Source organism: Alligator sinensis, unplaced genomic scaffold (assembly GCF_000455745.1).
Source record: "Alligator sinensis unplaced genomic scaffold, ASM45574v1 scaffold574_1, whole genome shotgun sequence".
Taxonomy (NCBI): domain Eukaryota; kingdom Metazoa; phylum Chordata; order Crocodylia; family Alligatoridae; genus Alligator; species Alligator sinensis.
The window spans coordinates 391,119-410,133 of record NW_005842106.1 but is presented as its reverse complement, the minus strand read 5'-3'; the positions used below and the strand labels follow the sequence as shown (position 1 = coordinate 410,133).

General features: G+C 41.8%; 1 protein-coding gene across 1 annotated transcript in view; it reads left to right on the top strand.

Annotated features, from left to right (window-relative positions):
* Positions 1–17,404, top strand: part of IQUB (IQ motif and ubiquitin domain containing) — a 71,909-nt gene extending 54,505 nt beyond the window's left edge. The window contains 3 exon segments of the mRNA XM_006024517.3: positions 4,411–4,659; positions 11,621–11,806; positions 16,492–17,404. Coding sequence (XP_006024579.2) covers positions 4,411–4,659; positions 11,621–11,806; positions 16,492–16,659 — 603 coding nt within the window. The 3' untranslated portion in view covers positions 16,660–17,404.
* Positions 17,405–19,015: the final 1,611 nt, after the last annotated feature.

Below are 19,015 nucleotides of genomic sequence, written 5' to 3'. Positions count from 1 at the left end.
CCAAACCATGAAGAAGAGGTGGATGAGGCTGTTTGCAAAAAAGAAATATCCAGATTGCAGAACCTGATGGTGATGGGGGATTTCTGTTTGGACAGTAACTCAACAGTACCCAAGCAGTACAGAAAGTTTTTGGATGATCTGTGAGAACTTTTTGCTTCTGGTTGTGGAAACAGCAGCTTGTGGGGAGGAAGGATGCGCACTGGGAGAGGGGGGGAAGCTCTCCCCTATTTGCTAATCACAAATGGGGATGAATTGGTTGAGAATATGAAGGTGGAATGCACTTTGCATGACCATGACCGCAAAATATCAGAGCTCAAGATCCTAAGGAAATGAAGAAAAGATAGCAGTCAAACAAAGGCACTGGCCTTCAGAAAAGCAGACTTTAACAGACTTGGGAAACTGGTGGACAAGTAGTCTGGGCAACAAGCTTGATGGAGACAGGAGTCTAGGAAAGCTCATTGTTCCTAAAGGAGGCCATATTAAGAGTGCAAGGACAGGAAGTCCCAGTGCTAAAGAAGGGTAGGAAGTATAGAAAAAGACCAGCCTGGCTGGTCAGTGAACTCTTCAGTGAGTTGACACTTAAAAAAGAATCTTATAAAGAATGGAAATGTAATTATGTTACCAGGGATGAATATAAGAATATCACATGAGCGAAACCCAGCCAAAATCTGGAGTGCTAAAGTATGATTTGAAATGCAGCTAGCAAGGGTTATAAGGCAACAAAAAAGGATTCTACAATTATTTCAGAAGTCAGAGGAATAACAAGGAATATGTAAGTCCCTTAGTGAATGGTCAGGTCAATCTAGTAAAGGGTGATGCAGAAGAGATTGAAGTGAAAAAGAGCTTCAGTCTTCTCTGCACTAGGTCACCTATCAGAGGGTGAACACAGCTAACAGTATGGATGAAAGCAAGAAACAGCCTAAGGCAGGGAACATTATTTCCTGTGGGCCAATGAATTAAAATATTTTTATAGAAGCTGGATGGTTTCAAATCAGCAAGGACCTAAAAAACCTAGAACAGTGGTGTTAAACTCAGTAGTCAGGCCTCTCACAGGTCGGATTCAGACCTAGTGACGGTGCTGAAGTTAATGCAGCTGTTGCTTCTCCCCCCTGCCACTGAAGCACGGGGCCCCAGATCTTGCCCACAAGCCAGATCCTTGACACTTCTGATCTAGAGCAGTGGTGATCAACCTTTTGACCCTGTTGGCCAAATGATTGGCATGCGGCCAATTTGTGGGCAGGATTGGCCTGCAACTACAGGGCAGGGGTAGAGTACCGTTGTTCTAAGATGATATCAAGGTCATCGAAACAGCCAGTGTGGATTTGCCAAGAGAAGTAATGCTTGACCAACCTTGTTTCCTTTAACAACAAAGTGATAGATTTTCTGAATGGGGAAGAGCAGTGAATGTTTAATATGCCTCAACTGTAGTAAGGCTTTTGATGTTGTCTCCCATGACTAGTAAACTAAAATATAGTGTAGATTAAAGTAATGTCAAATGGATACATAATTAGATCGTTGTGCCGAGTAGGTGTCAATGGTCCAATGTTTAATTGAAGGGCAACATTAAGTGGGGCTCCCCAGGAGGTTGTTCTGGGTGGTATAGTGTTCAGTATCTTCATTCATGATTTAGAGGATGAAATTGAGAGCACATATAGAGAGTTGCAGATGACATCAAGCCAGATGGGGTTGCAGGCACTTTGAAGGCCAGGATGACGATTCAAAATGACTGATGAATTGACTGACTGGTTTGAAATGGATCAAATGAAATTCAGTGAGGATAGATACAGAGTCCTGCACTTAGGATGGAACAGTCACATGTACCAGTGAAGGTTGTGGAATGACTGGCTGGGCTGCATTACTGCAGAAAAGGACCTCAGGGCTATAAACTGAATATGAGCCAACAGTGTGCTCTTGTAGCAAAACATTTCAATAACATATGGGCATCCCGCATCTTATGCGCATTTAAGTTGCACTAATTCAACTATACGCGGGTGGGGAGGCGGGTGGGGCTTGAGTCTGCACATGGCGCTGCCACTTACCTGGAGGCCTGGCTACCACCACGCTGCCAGCGGTGACTACCTCTGCCTCCAAAACCTCCCGCCACCGCCATGGAGCCGTGCCTGGAGCTGTGTGGCCGACTGCCAAGTGTGGTGGTGGCCGGGCGGCACGCAGCCATCCCCACCACCACCCCGCGCTGCGCCGCTGCTGCTGGCCACACAGCTCTAAGCGCAGCTCCACAGTGGCGGCGGGAGGTTTTGGAGGCAGAGGCAGTCACCGCTGGCACGGTAATATGCAATTTCAGTATACACGATTTTTGCCTTTAGAACGTAACCCCCGCGTAAGATGCGGGATGCCTGTACCAAGTTGTATTAACAATAGTACCACTTGCAAAGCAAGATAAGTGATTCTTCCTTTCTATTGAGGGATTTAGGTGTCAGCTATTATTGCATCGGCCATGGAAAAAATAACTGGTTTTTTTTTCTCCAAACTGCATCCATTTGACACACATAATTTGCTGTGCTTCTCAGTGCATCCCATTTACCCACTGGGCTTTATTAAGTTGATTTTGCCTTTTGCAGCTTCACCGTTGTTTCCCCCAGGAGAGTTCTGGATTGCTACCTGGGAAGTTTTTCCTTCTGTGTTGCTGGGGTGCTATTGCTGTTGTTTTTGCTGTTTGCATTTATTTTCTGCCTTGTTGCAAGCATGCGCAATTTATGTAACCTAGCAACCAGCTAAAAGTCTTGCCAACAAACCTCCAGTGGGTAGGTAACTGAGGAGCACGGATACTGTAAACTGAACTTTGGCTTTGGAGCCAAGGCTTAACACATGACCACTGCTATAGTTGGAAGTAGGGATATGTGACTTGGTAGTGGTCAGAAGCAGACAGCAACTTGGTCATGGCTAATTAGATATATGACCAGTTGACTACTGTGTGCAGTTCTGGTCTTCACATCTCAAAAAGCATTTTAGCAGAATTAAGGGGGGAAAAATGGTACAGAGAAAGACAACCAAAATGATCAAGGGCATGGAGCAGTCGCCATACCAGGAGAGACTAAAAAGGCTATAGGACTTTTCAGTTTGGAAAGGAGAAGGCTGAGGGGGAATATGATAGAGGTCTATAAAATCATGAAGTATGTGGACCAAGTAAACAGGCATTAGGGAGCACCCAGTGAAATTAGTAGGTGACAGGTTTAAAATAACAAACATAAATACTTTTTATGGATTTAATTAACTTGTGGAATTCATTGCCACAGGAGGTGGTAGAGGCAGCTAGCATAGCCAGGTTCAAAAAGAGACTGGCTAAATTCATGCATGATGGATTGATCTATGGCTATTGAACAGAATGTTTGGAGGTGTTTCTTCTGGTCTATGTAAATCACTAATGGTGGATGCCAGGGAAGATACTGAATAGGGAATAGATCACTCCAGAGATATCTAGTTCAGTGCTTTTCTTGTAGTGCACATCCACTTCTCCCACTGTTGGAGAGTGAGATACTTGGCTAGATGGACCATTGGTCTGACCCAAAATTGCACTTCTTATGTTCTTAATCTGGGGATAGGAGATCTTTCTTTCCTTGGTTTTCAGGCCACCTCCAGCTGGGGTTAAATTTTACAGGTACAACTATGCTTGGATTTGGTGTCACAGGCACCAAATGATCATGGCAGCACAAGAGAACTGGCTGCCAGTGGAGAGGAAAAAACCCTGAAATTGATTCCAAAAGGCGGCAGACCACAGAAAGGGGCTTGGTTTGCTAAAGAGATGCTAGCTGTCCAGTAAGAGACTTAGGCTCTGTGCTCTCTCCCTGTTGATCCCACAGAGCAGGGTAGGAGTGACAAGGTACAAAGCATTTTTTGATTAATTTATTCCCCTCTGCATTTTTACACCAAAAAGAACATTTGGCCTTTATAATTTGATATTTGCAAGCCAAAACACTAACACGTTCATAATTTCCATTTTTTATCTTTTGATTCACGTGACAGATTGCATCTGACAGATTACATGCTAAATTCCAGAACTATTTTGTTGTTTTTTCACATTCAGTTATATTTCCACAGTTGCTGAAGATCTGGATACATACAGTTAATAGCAATTGCTTTGCAACATAATGTCTCAGGTCTTAATCTAGTTATAGAAGAATAAAGCAGTTGATTTTTTTCTGTAAGTAGTTTTAACAAACACAGTAAGAACAAAAGATACAAAGCCTGTGGATTAAACAAAACCAGTTTGACTATTTTTAAACAGTAATTCCTATTCTGGGTTTTGAAGTTAGTCATTCTTATTATATTCTGGTGTGATGCCTTACATAAATCTAGAAAGTAAATTTATTCCTAAGGATGTTAACACATCCCTATTTAATAGATATTTTTTACCTGTTAAACATCTTATCTTTTCTTTTCTTTTCTTTGCAGGTTCCACCAGATGCCTTAAAGCTTTATAAAAACATTAACTTTTGTCGTGGTTGTGAAAATTGCCTACCATCTACAGAATTCTCCATACCTGCGAATTCACTCACTGTTGGGAGATGCCGACGGTGTTGCAAGCTTGATAATGAGGCTCGACAGCGAGAAGCCTTTTTGAAGTACAAATTTATGCTCAAAAATCTCAGAAAATCTGAAGCAGATTATCAGGATGATACTAAAATTGCCTTTTTAGTTCAGGTACTGTGTGCAGGTATAATGCTAATGAAAATTAATGGCTTGTGTTGAGTACCACTTTTTTCCCCCCTGTGTTCATTGGTGATGCTAAGGGCAGTTGGTTTAAGTTGTTATATTAGCCCATTACTTTTATGTACTTCTAAAATTAGAGATAATCTGAAAATGCATACAGTTCCTCCTGTTTTACATAACATGTGGTTCCCTCCTAACTAAACAAGCATGAAGAAATCGAGTTGCTGTCTTAAAGTGTAGTAGAACCAAAAAAGGGAAAGGAAAGTCTGATGGTCAGTATCACACATTTACCTGAATCCAAGACAGCCCGGGATTTAGGACGACCCCACCAGTAATTACATTCTATACATTAACACTTTTATAAGTTTGTTATAATTTCCCCTGTATAAAATCTAATTATTGGAGGATTGTCTTAAACTTGTCCCCATCACTGCAGGGGGGATTAGGCCATGAGGGAAGTAGTAAGGGGGCAGGCAGTGGTGTAGCCAATGGGTTGGGCATGCGGTAGGGCTGTAGGGGGGGTGAGGAAGGCTGTAAGGGGGCAGGTGGTGGGGAAGAGGCAGGCAGTTTGCCCCCCTGCCACCTGTCCCTTCCCCCACAGCCTGTGCTCCCCACCTGGCCCCTCAGCCGTGGTACAGGGAGAGTGGTGAGGTGTGCGAGAGAAGAGGTGTGCAGGGGTGTCCAAGGGTGCGAAGCAAGAGGCAGGTGGGGCAGAGTCTGCAGGGGGCAAGCAGAAGCTATGACTCTGGCCCAACTGAGGGTTGGAGCCAGAGCCACAACAGCTGCCTGCCTCCTCGCCCACCTCGTACTCTATTCCAAGGCAAGAGGCTTCCCCCTCACTCCCCCGCCATGTTAAATAGGGTGAAAAATCTCATCTTGGAATTGGGTGAATATACTGGTCAGGAGGTCTGAGTTCTGTTCCCAGTTCTGTGTGATTATAAGCAAGCCACTGCACATCTGTCTCATCATCTTTATAAACCCTTCTATTTAAGTTATGTAAAGATGAATGCTTATAAGGAGCTTCAAGATCCTTGAATTGGATTTATTTAATTACTAGACTCTTCTGTTAAGCTCTCGCATAAGGAAAAGACAATGGCACAGGCTTTGAGCCTTCACTTGTTTAGTCAGTTGAACATTTTTGGATTTTATTATTTTGCAAGCATTTCTTAGAATCAAGATTTAGTGAATTATTGATAGGTTCACTTCTCTAAATTATTTACTACCTTCTTTAATATTTGAAGTGATTGATTGATTGATTAACTAGTTTGTGCTTCTTAGTGCTTTTGGAACATCTTAATCGATTTTTAAAAACATCTTTATTTTGAAAAAAATGTGAATTTTAGTAAATGACTGCTTGGATTTTGTTAACATACTACGTTGGCTCATAATATACAACTATATCAGACCCACATTAAGAAATATTATTCAAGTAAAGGGATTGTGTAGATATTGTTCTTGTTAAGAGCACGTTCAATTTACTGATAAAAATAATGGAATCCTAGGACTCCTATGAAGTCCTAGGAGACAGGTGAGGTACCAGAAAAAAATAATGGAAACTTTTTTTCTTCTTGGCATTAAATTGCTGCTTGTCTTAGTTTGGCCATTCTCCAAAGCCTCGTGATATTCTTATTCTTGGATCTCTGGTCTGTGCATGTGACTAGTGGAATTTTCCCATTTAAAGTCTTTGGCTGCCAAGCAATTACAGGCAGGTTCATGAATGCTTTGGCCTGGAACATTGGTGTTTGTTGCTGCCCCCAACCATCAGATTCTCTAACTGCTGACTGAAGGAGCATGTCTCAGCTCTACCAACTGAAATTGGGCCATTGAAACATTGAAGTTTTATTAATGCAGTTTTCATCTACTTTAACTGTGATATTTTGCTAGATAACAAAGGAATTTTGGTCTGGCCTCAGAGTCTTAGTTCATTGAGATTGTACTGAAATCTTACGCTTCCTGAATTTTCTGTGCTTCTTGCCCATTTTTATGGACTCACTGACCCCCAGTCTTCAGTCCTCCATGCCACTTAAGAGATACCCAGTTAGCAGCTCTGGCTTCTAAAACTGTTTCAGGAACAATTTGAAGATATTCTGATCTTTTATGAAATACAAAAATACTTGCTCCCTGGTTCAAGAGAAAGAAGGTAGCACAGAATGTATTGAGGTGAAGATAAAAGGTCAAAGATGCAACACCATTGTAATGGTGGGGATATATTATAGGCTACCAAGGCAGGAAGAACAGGTGCATGAGGCACTCTTCAAATAAATTATTCAAAAGTTGTGAGTTGGTACTGATGGGAGACAAACTTTGTTTGGAAGAAAATTTTCTGTTCCAGATTTCATGATCCTGAGATGGGGAAAGCATGAGGTCAGCAGAACTAGGACTAGATTTCAACTGACTCAAGGAGTTACTAGGCATGCTACCATGGGAAAAGAGACTGAAAGATAAAGGTGCCCAGGAAGGCTGAAAGCTTCTAAAGGGCACAGTACTAGAAGCCCAACAAGGAACTGTGCTGATATGATGGAAGCACAAAAACAATAGCAGGGGGCTAATGTGGCTGCACAGGAAACTTCTAGGTTGCCTCAAGTGTAAAACAAAAGCATACAGGCAATAGAAAGATGGTCGGGTCACCAAAGAGGCATACCAGGAAATAAGGAGAACTTGCAGGGACCACATCAGAAAGGCAAAGGTAAAAAAAAATGAGCTTCACCTGGCAAGGGAAGTTAAAGGCAACAAAAAAAAGCTTTTATATGTACACAAAATGCAAAAAAGAAAGAATGGCGCAGCAGTTACTGTGCCTCAGTCTTCACAAAAATATTAGGCTGCAAGCAGCCAGCTAATAAGGATTATTTGAATAAGGAAGGGGATAAGATGAGGGATGACATAACAAAAGAAGCAGTTGGAAAGTTTTTGATGTGTCTGAATGAGTACAAGCCAGCAGAGCCTGATGATGAATTTCAACGCAGGGTACTGAAAGAACTGGCAGAGGAGATCTTGGGAATAATATGTATGAAGACCTAGGAGGCAGGTGAGGTACCAGAAGACTAGCAAGGGCCAGCATAGGGCAAGTGTCCCTGTGTTTATAAAATAAAATAAAATAAAAAAAGATAAAGCAAAGACGAGGACCTGGGGAACTATAGATTAGTTAGTCTCACCTCGATATCTGAGAAGTTACTGGAGCTTATAAGGAAGTCCATTTGCAAGCGTCTAGAGAAGGAAAGGCTGGTCATATGCATCCACCATGGGTTTACTAAGAACAAATCATGCCAAACAAACGTGATACCTTGTTGTCTACAACAAGATAACTAGTTGGGTGGATGAAGGAAATGCTATGGATATAGCATCTGGACTTCAGCAAGACTTTAGTCAAAGTCCCATATGACCTTCTCATAAACAAATTGGAGAAATATATGCTGGACACAACACTACTGTAAGGTGGATAAGACAACTAGCTCAATAGCTGCAAACAAAGGGTGATTATAAACAGCTCCATATCAGAATGGCAGGAGGTTTCAAGGGGAGTCCCACAGGGTCTGTCCTGGGCCTAGTGCTGTTCAATGTGTTGATTAAAGGTCTGGATGCTGCAATAGAATGCAGCTTGAGCAAAATTTGCAGATGATACCAAACTGGGAAGGATCATAAACACTCTGGAAGACAGGAGTGTAATTCAGAGGGATATTGACAGATTGGAAAACTGAGCTGGAGCTAACAGGGTGAAGTTCACTGCTAATAAATGCAATACACTATACATCAGGAGGAATAATCAAAAACAGAAATACAAAATGGGCAGCACCTGGATGGATGGCAGCTCTATAAAGAAGGATCTAGGAGTGTTGATGGATCATAGACTCAGTATGGGTCTGCAGTGTAATTAAGCTGCACAAAAGACAAATGCATTAATTGGGAGCATTTGGGTGCAAGACACTGGAGGTGATAGTATCTCTTCACTCAACACTGGTATAAAAGAGACGCTAGTCTGTTTACTCCAATGTTGTAGTCTCTTTACTTCTCATCTAGTACTCTAGTCTAAAATGTGGTTTGGGGCTCCACATTTTCAAAGGGACATGGAGAAGTTAGAGAGGAGGGTACAGAGGCAGGAAACAAATTATAACGTTTTTGGAAAGAAGGCTATATGAGGAAAGGTTGAAGGAAATAGGCATGTTGAGCTTGCAGAAAAGGTATTTAAGAGGGAACATGTTAAGTCCTCAAATATCTGAAGGGCTGCTATAAGGAGAACACCTTTTTCTCTCTTGCTGCAGAGAGCTGGATGGTTTAGACTGGATATCAGGAAAAAAGCTTCTTCACTATTAGATCAGTGAGGTGTATTGGCTTAGACTTCCTAGGGAAGCTGTGTAGTCTCCATCACAAAAGGTGTTCAAAAAGTTGGGTAAGAATTGGCAGAGCTGGTCTAGAAGTAGCTATGCCTTTGCTCTACTATGGGTATTTCTCATGCTTCTGGGCTTTGCTCTTGCCACTGTTTTTCCTTCCTGCTGCAGTGCATCAGGATTTTTGTTTTTTGCTTTGTTTGGGTTTTTTTCTCCTGTTTTCCTCAGAAGCACTGGGTGATGGCTACAGTGGGGATTTTGACTGGGGCATGCTAGTGTTCCTGCTAAGACTAAAACCCAGAGGTTCTGGCTAGAGAGTCTTGCCCCTCTGCTCATGGTCAGACCAGTTGCCACATTTGGAATCAGGAATAAATTTTATCCCATGGCTAGATTGGTATGGGCTGTGGGGATTTTTTTGCTTTTCTCTGTAGTGGGGGGCTCTTCTTTGGATCTCTCAGTATATTTTAACAACATTTCCAGCAGCAGGACCCTGGTCCTGTTTCCCCACCCCTCCATCCCCCGCTTTACCTGTGGCAGTTGAGAGTACTATGCTTTGTGGTTGTCTGACAGGGTTGATTGTGTAGTTTTAATAATAGGCTAGACTAGGATTTGTATAGGATGGTTAGAATAGGGATAATCCTGCCTGGGGGTGGGGGTGGATTAGATGACCTATGGAGGTTCCTTCCAATCCTACTTTTTCTATTATTCTGTAATATGCTACTGTCTGATAAAACAATTTACCTATTGCAAGTGGCTGACTTAACAGCCAGAAGTCCAGTGGTAACTCCAGGACTGGCTATAAGATGGAGGAAGCATCTTTAGAAAAATAAAGTGGAAACCAGCCTTAGGAAAGCTAAAGGAAGAGAAAACCTGTAGGTCATGCAGTTAATGGAGCTCTGCACTCCAAACAAACAGATTTACAAGGATTCTAAGCCTATCACACTTGGAACAGGAGAATGTTCCCTGTGCCCTCGGGTCATATTTCCCAACGGGGGGCAGGACAAAGTCCTCAATCTGGAAGGATAGTACATTGAGAACTCGGGATGTGACATTTTGCAAGAGTAGCGGCACTGGCTTGAAACCTTTATGGGGGGGAGTCAACCCCTATGAGGATATTATCTGTTAAAATGTAATTGCCATTGTAGTCAGGTGATGTTGTTGTTGTTGTTGTTCTGGAAGGAGAAAGAAGACTGGGATTTATCTTACTAGCTTGGAAAAAGACGACACATTTCGAAATAAGTCTAAGTAAAAAATTATTTTAGTGTAGTCCTGTAATAATTTTTTCCAAGACTGCTGCAGAAAAAAAATAATGGAATATAACAGAGAAGCTTGCCAGGGTTCAACATGAGCCACTAGCCCAAAACCACCTTTTGCATCAGAAGGACTATTTTAAGAAGAATAAGTAGTGATTTCACATGGCTAGTAATAAATCAATGTAAGATTAGTATGAACAAACCATAATGCTAGGAGGAAATAATCCTCTTAGGCAAGTCCTTCGTATATGGAAGAACTTAAATACAAGCAGGTGTCCCATTAGGCTGTTTGGTGTTGTATTGTGTTTTGCTTCCTTTTATTTGATCTGAAGCACCGCTGCAGGGTGTCACAGTCCCTCTGAAGAGAATGACTAACAATGTCATTAGACGATAATAAACTCTATGACAACAGCAGAGGAAGGCAAAGGTGACAGAGCAGAATCTTTCATGTATGTGGTGGGGAGGGAAGGGGGGAGAATGGTATTTTATGTTAACCTAATCAGAATATATTTAGGGTAGGCCAGGTAGATTTTGTCCAATTGCCTTTCATCTTTTGCAACTCAGATTATGTTGATGATGTGTAAACTTCAGTAATATGTAACAGAAGCAAATGTTGTTGTTAAATGAAAATTAATTTTGGGCTCTAAATGCTAATAAGAAGGAATTTAATACATACCATGAAACTGTTGCTGTTGTTAATAAGTAAAAACCAAACAAATAGGTGTATCACAGCACCAGGAAAGCCTAAATTAAACAGAAGAAACTTGATAATTATAAGAGCAGTTAAACAATTGAGCAAGCTGTCAAGGGAAGATATAAAATTGCCATCAGCAAAGATTAATCCAGAGTGTCTAAGAATCTCATCTTTTAGAGATGGTATAGGAAGAATTAAATTAATGCTTTTGTACAATACTGTAGGGAGAAGAGCCTGATGATGACTTAATAGATGTTTCCTCTGCTCTAGCTAAAATCATTCTCTAGCACAGTGATTCTCAGCTAGGATGCTGCAGGACCCTGTGGTACTACCACTTCCTTCGAAAGGAGCAGTGAGGTGCAAGGAGATAAGTAGATAAGTGCAGGCTCAGGCTCATCTCTGCCTGCTCAATCCTCCATTCCCACTGCTTGGTTCCTCTACAAGGAGGTAGCAACGTAACATACAAAATTAGTTTTTGAAATTTGATGCCATTTAATTCACAAAAGTTATGAAGGAGTGTCTCAAATCTAGTGAGAGGTGCCTCAAGTCCAAAAGATTAAGAACTGTTGCTCTAGCATATGCACAGAACGATTTGAATTCAAAGCCTTCTCTAAAGGATGGATAGGTAAAGTGGTTATAAATAAAAGACTATTGTTTTTTCTCAAACCTCTTTTAAATTACAGCAACAAGATCTTCAGTACGTGGTTGAGAATATATGGGGTTGTCAATCAGCTCTTAGTGCCTGCAGTGATCTTTATGATTTGGTCATGGTCAGATGGGATAAACATTGTGAATGGTCTCCATGGAATACTATCCTCCTCACCGAAGATGAAGCGAAGGCACATCTTAAGCTGAGCAGCCTTGAGGAGGTAAAATGGAACACATTCGTTTTTTCTTACAGTATATTTTACATTTAATAGGATCTTGTGATCACCTTGTTTCATTAAATCTATTTAATAAGAACAAAAATTTGTATGTAATGATTAGATTCTGTTAAAACTTAGTAAGCATTCACCATGTACAAGCTTTTCTAAATGTCATTTTTAGATACATACCATTCAAGTGTCACTTATTTGTTATAGTGTACAATTAACTGTCAAAAAAAACCCCCAACATGTTTGCTTTTCTGAGTAGAGGATGTTACAAATCTGCTTTTCTCAGTTAAAGAGAAAATATTTTTTATTTAAAGAAATCCTTGAAACTCTTAAATTTTGTCAAAAGTTTTATGTCTAAAGGTACAGTAATCTAACAAGTCCCACATTGTAGCTATGGGGACTTAATGGGCTGGAATATTTAATATTCTAAAACTCAGGAGATTTCTTAATATCTACATATGTCAGGTGATTGGTAATGGATTACAGTGTTTTTCTCTTTTGGGTTACTGATTTATGTTGGTAGTGACCTATGGTCACTACCAACATAAATGTTTGTTTGGTGGTCATGCAATGTCTGTTTGGTGGTCAGTGTAGTCTCACTTTGGTAGTCAGTTTAGTCTCACTTTAGTTCCTAATGGCACATGTCCATATCACAAAGCAGTTTCTGTTGACACTAAGGCCCCTGACAGGTGTTACACTTAAGACAATTAAATGGTTAATCATGTCTTAAGTAGTGACATAGCTACATGTTTATTCTATTAATGGCATGATAACAAGGAATAAGCTGCAAAGTTATTACTCAAAATATGTGTAATAAATTTGTGGGTGGTTCCTATCACACTTTGAATTGAATGTGTGGCCAGTGCTTCCAGTCTCTGGAACATGCTGGAGCCCTTGAAGACTCCCAAGTGCTCTAGACACTGGGAGTGCCCGTCAGGTGATCGGTGCTCCCAGAGAGCACATGTTTCCAGGTTCCCCTGTACTGGCAGTAAGGTTGCAGTGGGATCTGAAGCTCAATTCCACAATTGTAGCAGAGCAGGAAGCACAATTGTTGGGACCGTGTATCAGATCTCATTGCACCTTTAATTTAACATCTGTCTAAGTGGCATCTTTCATGGAGGTATGAGACATGGAGAAGAATTACTCTCTTAATGACATAAATGATTCTTTTGGTAGGACAGACTAGTTGAAGAATGGTTGGAGAAACTTGTATTGCTGCTGCCTGTTGCACAGTTTTTGTGTGTGCCTCAGCTTGGGCTTTCAGAGCAATCATTCAGACACCTTCTAGTCAGCATAATTTTTTTAAAAAGTAAAATACATTTCATGCTGGAAGAGGAAACTCTTTTGTTGAATCATCTCTTCCACATTAAATCAACAAAACTGAAAAGGCAATCTGATTTCTTGGCAGAACCTTTGTTCATGTAGGCCCCTGGCAGATGTTACACTAACACAATGTCATTAGCTTTAGCAGGCTGACAGCAGCACAGTGCAGCACCATGCAGGTTTTGGGTTGTTTACATGCAGAGGCCATCAACTGATGGACATTGCTAGAAGCATAGCATCATGGACTGGTGCCCAATACTGTACTTCCTGCGGTGCTCTTAGTTATAAGTCAGTATAACTGACGTGGTAATATACAATTCTGCTTCTGTTTCTCTAAATACAAAATTCAATGCGACAGTCTCTATAGCTTGCTCACTATAAACCCTAAAGGAGTTGTCCTTTCTTCTGTAACTATTTCCCTTTTAAATTTGAAGTCAAGCTTCCTAAAAATCTTTATCTGGTTTTCAGAACTATTACTTACTTATTATGCTTACTGCATAAGCTGGTGGAGAATATTGAAAATGACTAGAGAAAGAACTTTAATTCTACCAAAACATTGTCTTAATGTTTTAATAGACATAGAGTTTATGCCAGAATAGGGATAGATAAAGTTTTCCAAATACTTTAAAAAAAAAAAAAAAAAAAAAGTTGCTTCATTTTAAAGCACTTCTTTTTCATATTTTAAGTAGATCATTAGAAGTTGAGGTCCATTGTTTGCTGCTAGTGGCCACTTGTTTCTGCAGAAATGAATGTCAAATAAATGAAAATAGGGAAGATATTAAAATATGTTTTAAGGTGTCATTTGCTCGACAGTAAATAGAAATAAAAATGTACAGCTTTTCCCCTGTTACTGATGAGAATACAGCAAACAAGAGACCTGAATTGGATTTAATATCAGTAAATTTGTTTAGGATGCAGGGTTACTAATCAGTAGCAATTGAGCAAAGTTTGACTAATGTCATCTAGGGACATTTGCCTATTTTGAACTGCAGTCCCAAAACTGAAATTCCAGGTTTCTTCAATTACCACACAGAGCCCTTTGTGTATTTAATATAATTATGACAGTATCATATTGAATATAATTTTAAACATTTTCAGTTTGCAGAATTTTGGATGAATGAACTTCTAGAATACAGAGTGGTTCAAAACATACTCTGAATAAAATGCTACAAAAATGTTTAGGATGATGTACCCTAATGAGCATTTACAAAGGCTCAGACCAATTCCAATCAAGAAACAGATCCCTTATCCATTACCTTCAAAACACACAACTTCTAAGCACTGCCAGTCTCTTCCTAATCCTTTTCCTGCCCTTGACAGGTGTTAATTTAATTGTTCAATGGAATCTCAAGAATTTTACTCCAGATTCCAAAAATTGCATGTCTTGCCATGCTTGATACAAGTTTCCCTCGATTTATGCAGGTTCTTTATATGCGAATTCACTCTTACGCAATGGGCACATTTAGACCCATAATTCATTATATGCAAGGTAAATTCGCTCTATGCGATTGGCATAGATGCCCCCTCGCTCAAACAGGTAAGTCTGTGGGGGGAGGGGAAGGTCCATGGCCCCACTCACCCCAGCCCTGGCTGCAGCAGGCCTGGGAGCAGCCAGTGCCAGCTGCCTGCAGCTGCTGGGCTGCACTGTGCTCCACCTGTCCCCTCATGCCTGGGTTTGCCCCAGCTCCTGGGCTGCGCCATGCCATGGTATAGGCAGCTGGTGTCAGCTGCTCCTGGGGCTGCTCCAGCACAGCCTGGGGTGAGTATGGACAAGCTGAGCCCTGGGCAGCATGAGGTGCAGCACTCACCTCAGCCTCGGCTGCAGTGTCCCTGGGAGCAGCTGACACCAGCTGCCTGCACTAGGGTACAGTGCAGCCCAAGAGCAGAGGTGAGTGGGGACAGGAAGAGCACAGTGCAACCCAGTGGCTGCTGCTGGTGCCAGCCGCTCCTGGGGCTGCTGCAGCCAGGGCTGGAATGAGTGCCGCTCTGATCCCTCTGCTTTGCTGCCTTGTGTAGTCCCGGGAGCGGCACCCCTCCCCCTGCCCCTTCCCTAGTCCCAACCTCATTCCCTCCCTTCCTCCCTCACCGCCATGGCAATCTATCCCTATTTGTTACATTGTAAAGTGGGTTTGCTTTATATGAATTTATGCACCATTCTCCAGGAATGCATGTACAGCATAAATCGAGGGAAACCTGTATGCAAGATATGGCCTAGTTACCCTAGTAGGACATGTAACCTTTACTATTTGGGATACAGTTCTTCAGATCCCATCACCTGTCTGCTGGTGCTCTGGAAACTTAGCACTGTTCTTTGATGTTGGGTTGCCTAGCACACCCTTTACATTTGCAAGCCTATGAGAAGCCCAGAATTGGGGAGTGGATCCCAGGTTTCCCTCATGCCCAGAACTCTAAAGGGCTGCCCCTACAGCCCTGTTGCCATTGCTGCTAGGCAGCAGTGAGGACAGGGCAGTCTGCAAACTATGTTAGGGAGCCAGTGGCTCTTCCCCTCATCCCTTTGGAGGTAGGAGAAGGAGAACGGATCTTGTACATGCCACACATTCAAATTAAAGAATGATACAAACCAGACACAATGATGTTCCACATTTAACAATTAACATCTTTGACTGGTTTGCCATTTTATCATGTGATAGAATGCTTACATGTGTGGCATATTACAGTTTATTGCACCAGTAATGCATTAATTATGTGACAAATGTAACATCTGACAGGCCCTAATGTAAACATATAATGCATGTGCTTTTGATGATGTGTGGGATGCCCTACACTCCCATTGCTTTTTTTTTCCCCCTAACATGACAGAGAGGCTATTATTTCACTGGAGGCACTCAGTACCTTCCAGACTCAGAGCTTGTCTATATTATGGGGCTGCAGAGCTAGCTGTCCACAGAGCCCCTAGTGGAGATGCAACGCATGGTAACAAAAGGGTATTTTTCTGTCATCTTCTCTACTATACCCCCCAGATTATAGAAACTAAGCTGGCAGAAGCCCTCTTCTGTCTGCGTAACGTCATCCACACCTAAGGGAAAAGGAGGTGTACATACTAACGAGTTACATTGTCAGGTGGTTGCAATGAGTTACATTGATCTTTTTGAACGTGCATCTGAGCTGACATGTCTATGCTGGCACAAATTAGTAGTATATACCAAGTATCAAGTCTTATGACTGCTGCACAGTCATTAAATAACATATATGAATTTGAATGTTCTAGTTTAATTTATTAGATAGTGGGCAGCTAGCAAATACAGTATTTATGCTTAGAATATGTAGCAACATATACAGATAGGTTGAGTGATTTTGCTTGCATTTAATGGAACTTGCATTTTCTTTACTTTCAGGCTTATGAAATGGTGTTTATTCATAGGATAAAGCACAAACATGTCCTGGCAAAAAACTATTTCTCTCAGATTACAGAGATGGCATCTTTTTTGCATAGAGGTGACAGGCAGACTAACACAGAAGAACTTTTAATAAGTAAGCCTGTCCCTTCTAGTTCAGAAGCATAACTCTTCAGAGATAAAGCTGCTCCCTGAGTTATTGATTTAACATGACTAACATGATTTAACTGGATTAAAAAGTTGTCTGTTTTCATCTATAGCTTCATTATATTTCTAGAACGTAAGTAACATATCAAGCTAAACTTCCAGGAATCTAATGGTTAAATACAGACCAGCTGTTAAAATTGTATTTCATGTTCTATAAGTGTGTTATTTTTAAAAATAAAATATATTTAGCGTGTAACTTGTAAAATTCAACAATAATTCAAAAAATTCTGCATAACAGTAACTATCTATGTATCATGCAGTGCCTTGAACTTTTGGCTGCAGTTGTTTTATAAATATTACAGTGAAGAATTTAAATGATTCCCTTTGTTTCCATTTCTGTATTATAACATTGTAGGATTTAATACATTTTAAGTCATTTTTCTTTGCTTCAAATGTATCAGGCCCTTTGGCAGAAACCATAAATAGAAAAAACTCTCATCAGCTCACAACTGCAGAATATATATGCTAGTTAAAATATAGCTCCAATACCTTACAAACATTTGTGCACAGAAGGATATGTACACTTACGAATCATTCCACTGAATTTAATGGGACTACCTGCATGCAAGTATTTTGTAAAATTGGAACTATATATTTTCAGTACTCTTTTGAAGTTACAGCAGGAGTCAGTTTCTCCCATAAATGTGTGTTAAATTATTTTCTTCTTTGTATTTATATTGTATACGTTAAATAAAAAATTATATAAGAAGTTTAACAGTTTCCTTTCTTTGCTTTGATCCACTGTGTTAGGCAATTCTTTAACCCCTGGTTGAAGGCCTGTTGCCCTGACCAGTATAATTATTTATAGTGAATAAGAAGCGTTTACTAAGCCTATATTTAGCAGCAAACTAATTGAAAATTCTATTAGAAGCTGTAAGCAGAGCCACAGGGGACTTAGAACCTAACCAAGCAATGCACATTGAAGTTGGTGAGAGTTTTTTCATTTATTTTACTTCAATGCATGAGTGCTGCGTGCCCACAGAGGCTGAGAGGGCACGGTGAGCTGCCACAGGCAGCGCGGCACCAGCAGTGGTGGCGGTGGGAGCATGGCGGTGGCAGCCAGGGAGCTCCTGCAGGCAGCCGCAGTGCTGTCAGCAGGGGGGAAGGGGATGAGCTTTGATCAATGGTCGGCAACCGCCCACAAACACCGCTGGCAATCGCAGACCACCCACAGACTCTGCTGTCAGTGTCAGTGGTACCTTTTCGCAGGGGGTGCACCACCACACTCAGGGGGTACATGTGCACCCCCTACACATCAGTGGGGTTTGGTGCAAAACCAGCAAAGCACTTAAGCCCATGTAGAGTTTTAAGCATGTGGAATAGTCCAGTTGATTTCATGTGCTTTGCTGGATCTGAGCCTTCATACAACTGTTGGAAATGAGCTCTCTGTCATGGAAAAGAACATGCCTGTTAAGAAACATTAGAATTATTGTACAAAAGGGGGTTCCAGAATCCCCCGCCCCCATCACATGGTCCCAGACATCAGAAAGTCCACCGCTTGCCTGGGAAACACTTGACTGAGGAACACCACCCTCATGGTGCAATGCCTGCCCCTGGGGCCCCAGAAGTTCTGCCCTGTAGGTCACGAGGCACAGGCGTGACCGATCAGATAGCAAGGGGTTGTGACCCCTATAACCTATTGGTGGGGGTTTCAGTGGCATCAGACCTCCCAAGAATGGCACCAAATAAAATCTTTCAGGAGAAATCATTTTAACAAAGTATAGATAAAAAGCAAGTCATATACTAAAAATCAAACATCTACTATAACACTTTAATTTTATTTCAAAAAATATTTTAGTCCTGATTTATGTGTGTTTGAGTAGCATATATAGAGGTGATTGCATAATAGCTCAAAATAAAGTCTTGATTTTATATATTATGTGTGGTGGGGGCAGAGGGTATGTGTGGGAGGTGGGGGTCAGGGAGTTGGGTGTGCACGTGTAGGGGCTGCCCGAGCGCTAGGTCTTGGGAGCTGGCCAGGGGTGTGTGTGGGATGGGGAGGGGAAGGAGGCACGTGGGTGGTGCAGATACAGTTTGCCCACTCTTCCCCTCTGGCCTGCAGCTGCTCCCTGGCGCTCCGCATGGGGCTGAACCCTGCCCGCTCCCACCCAAGACTGCCTGCTTGGCGCTCCCACCTGCACCTGCCCTGGCCCTTTCACCCACTCAGCCACTTGCAGGTGGCTGCTGATGGTGCCTGGCAGGCAGAGTTGGTGGAAAGTGGCCTGGAGCTGGAGCTGGACCTCCATGCGCTGGGGCAGGAGCCCCCAGCTGCAGCTTCCCTTCCCTTCCCTTCCAGCTGCTGCTAGTTCCCTTCTGC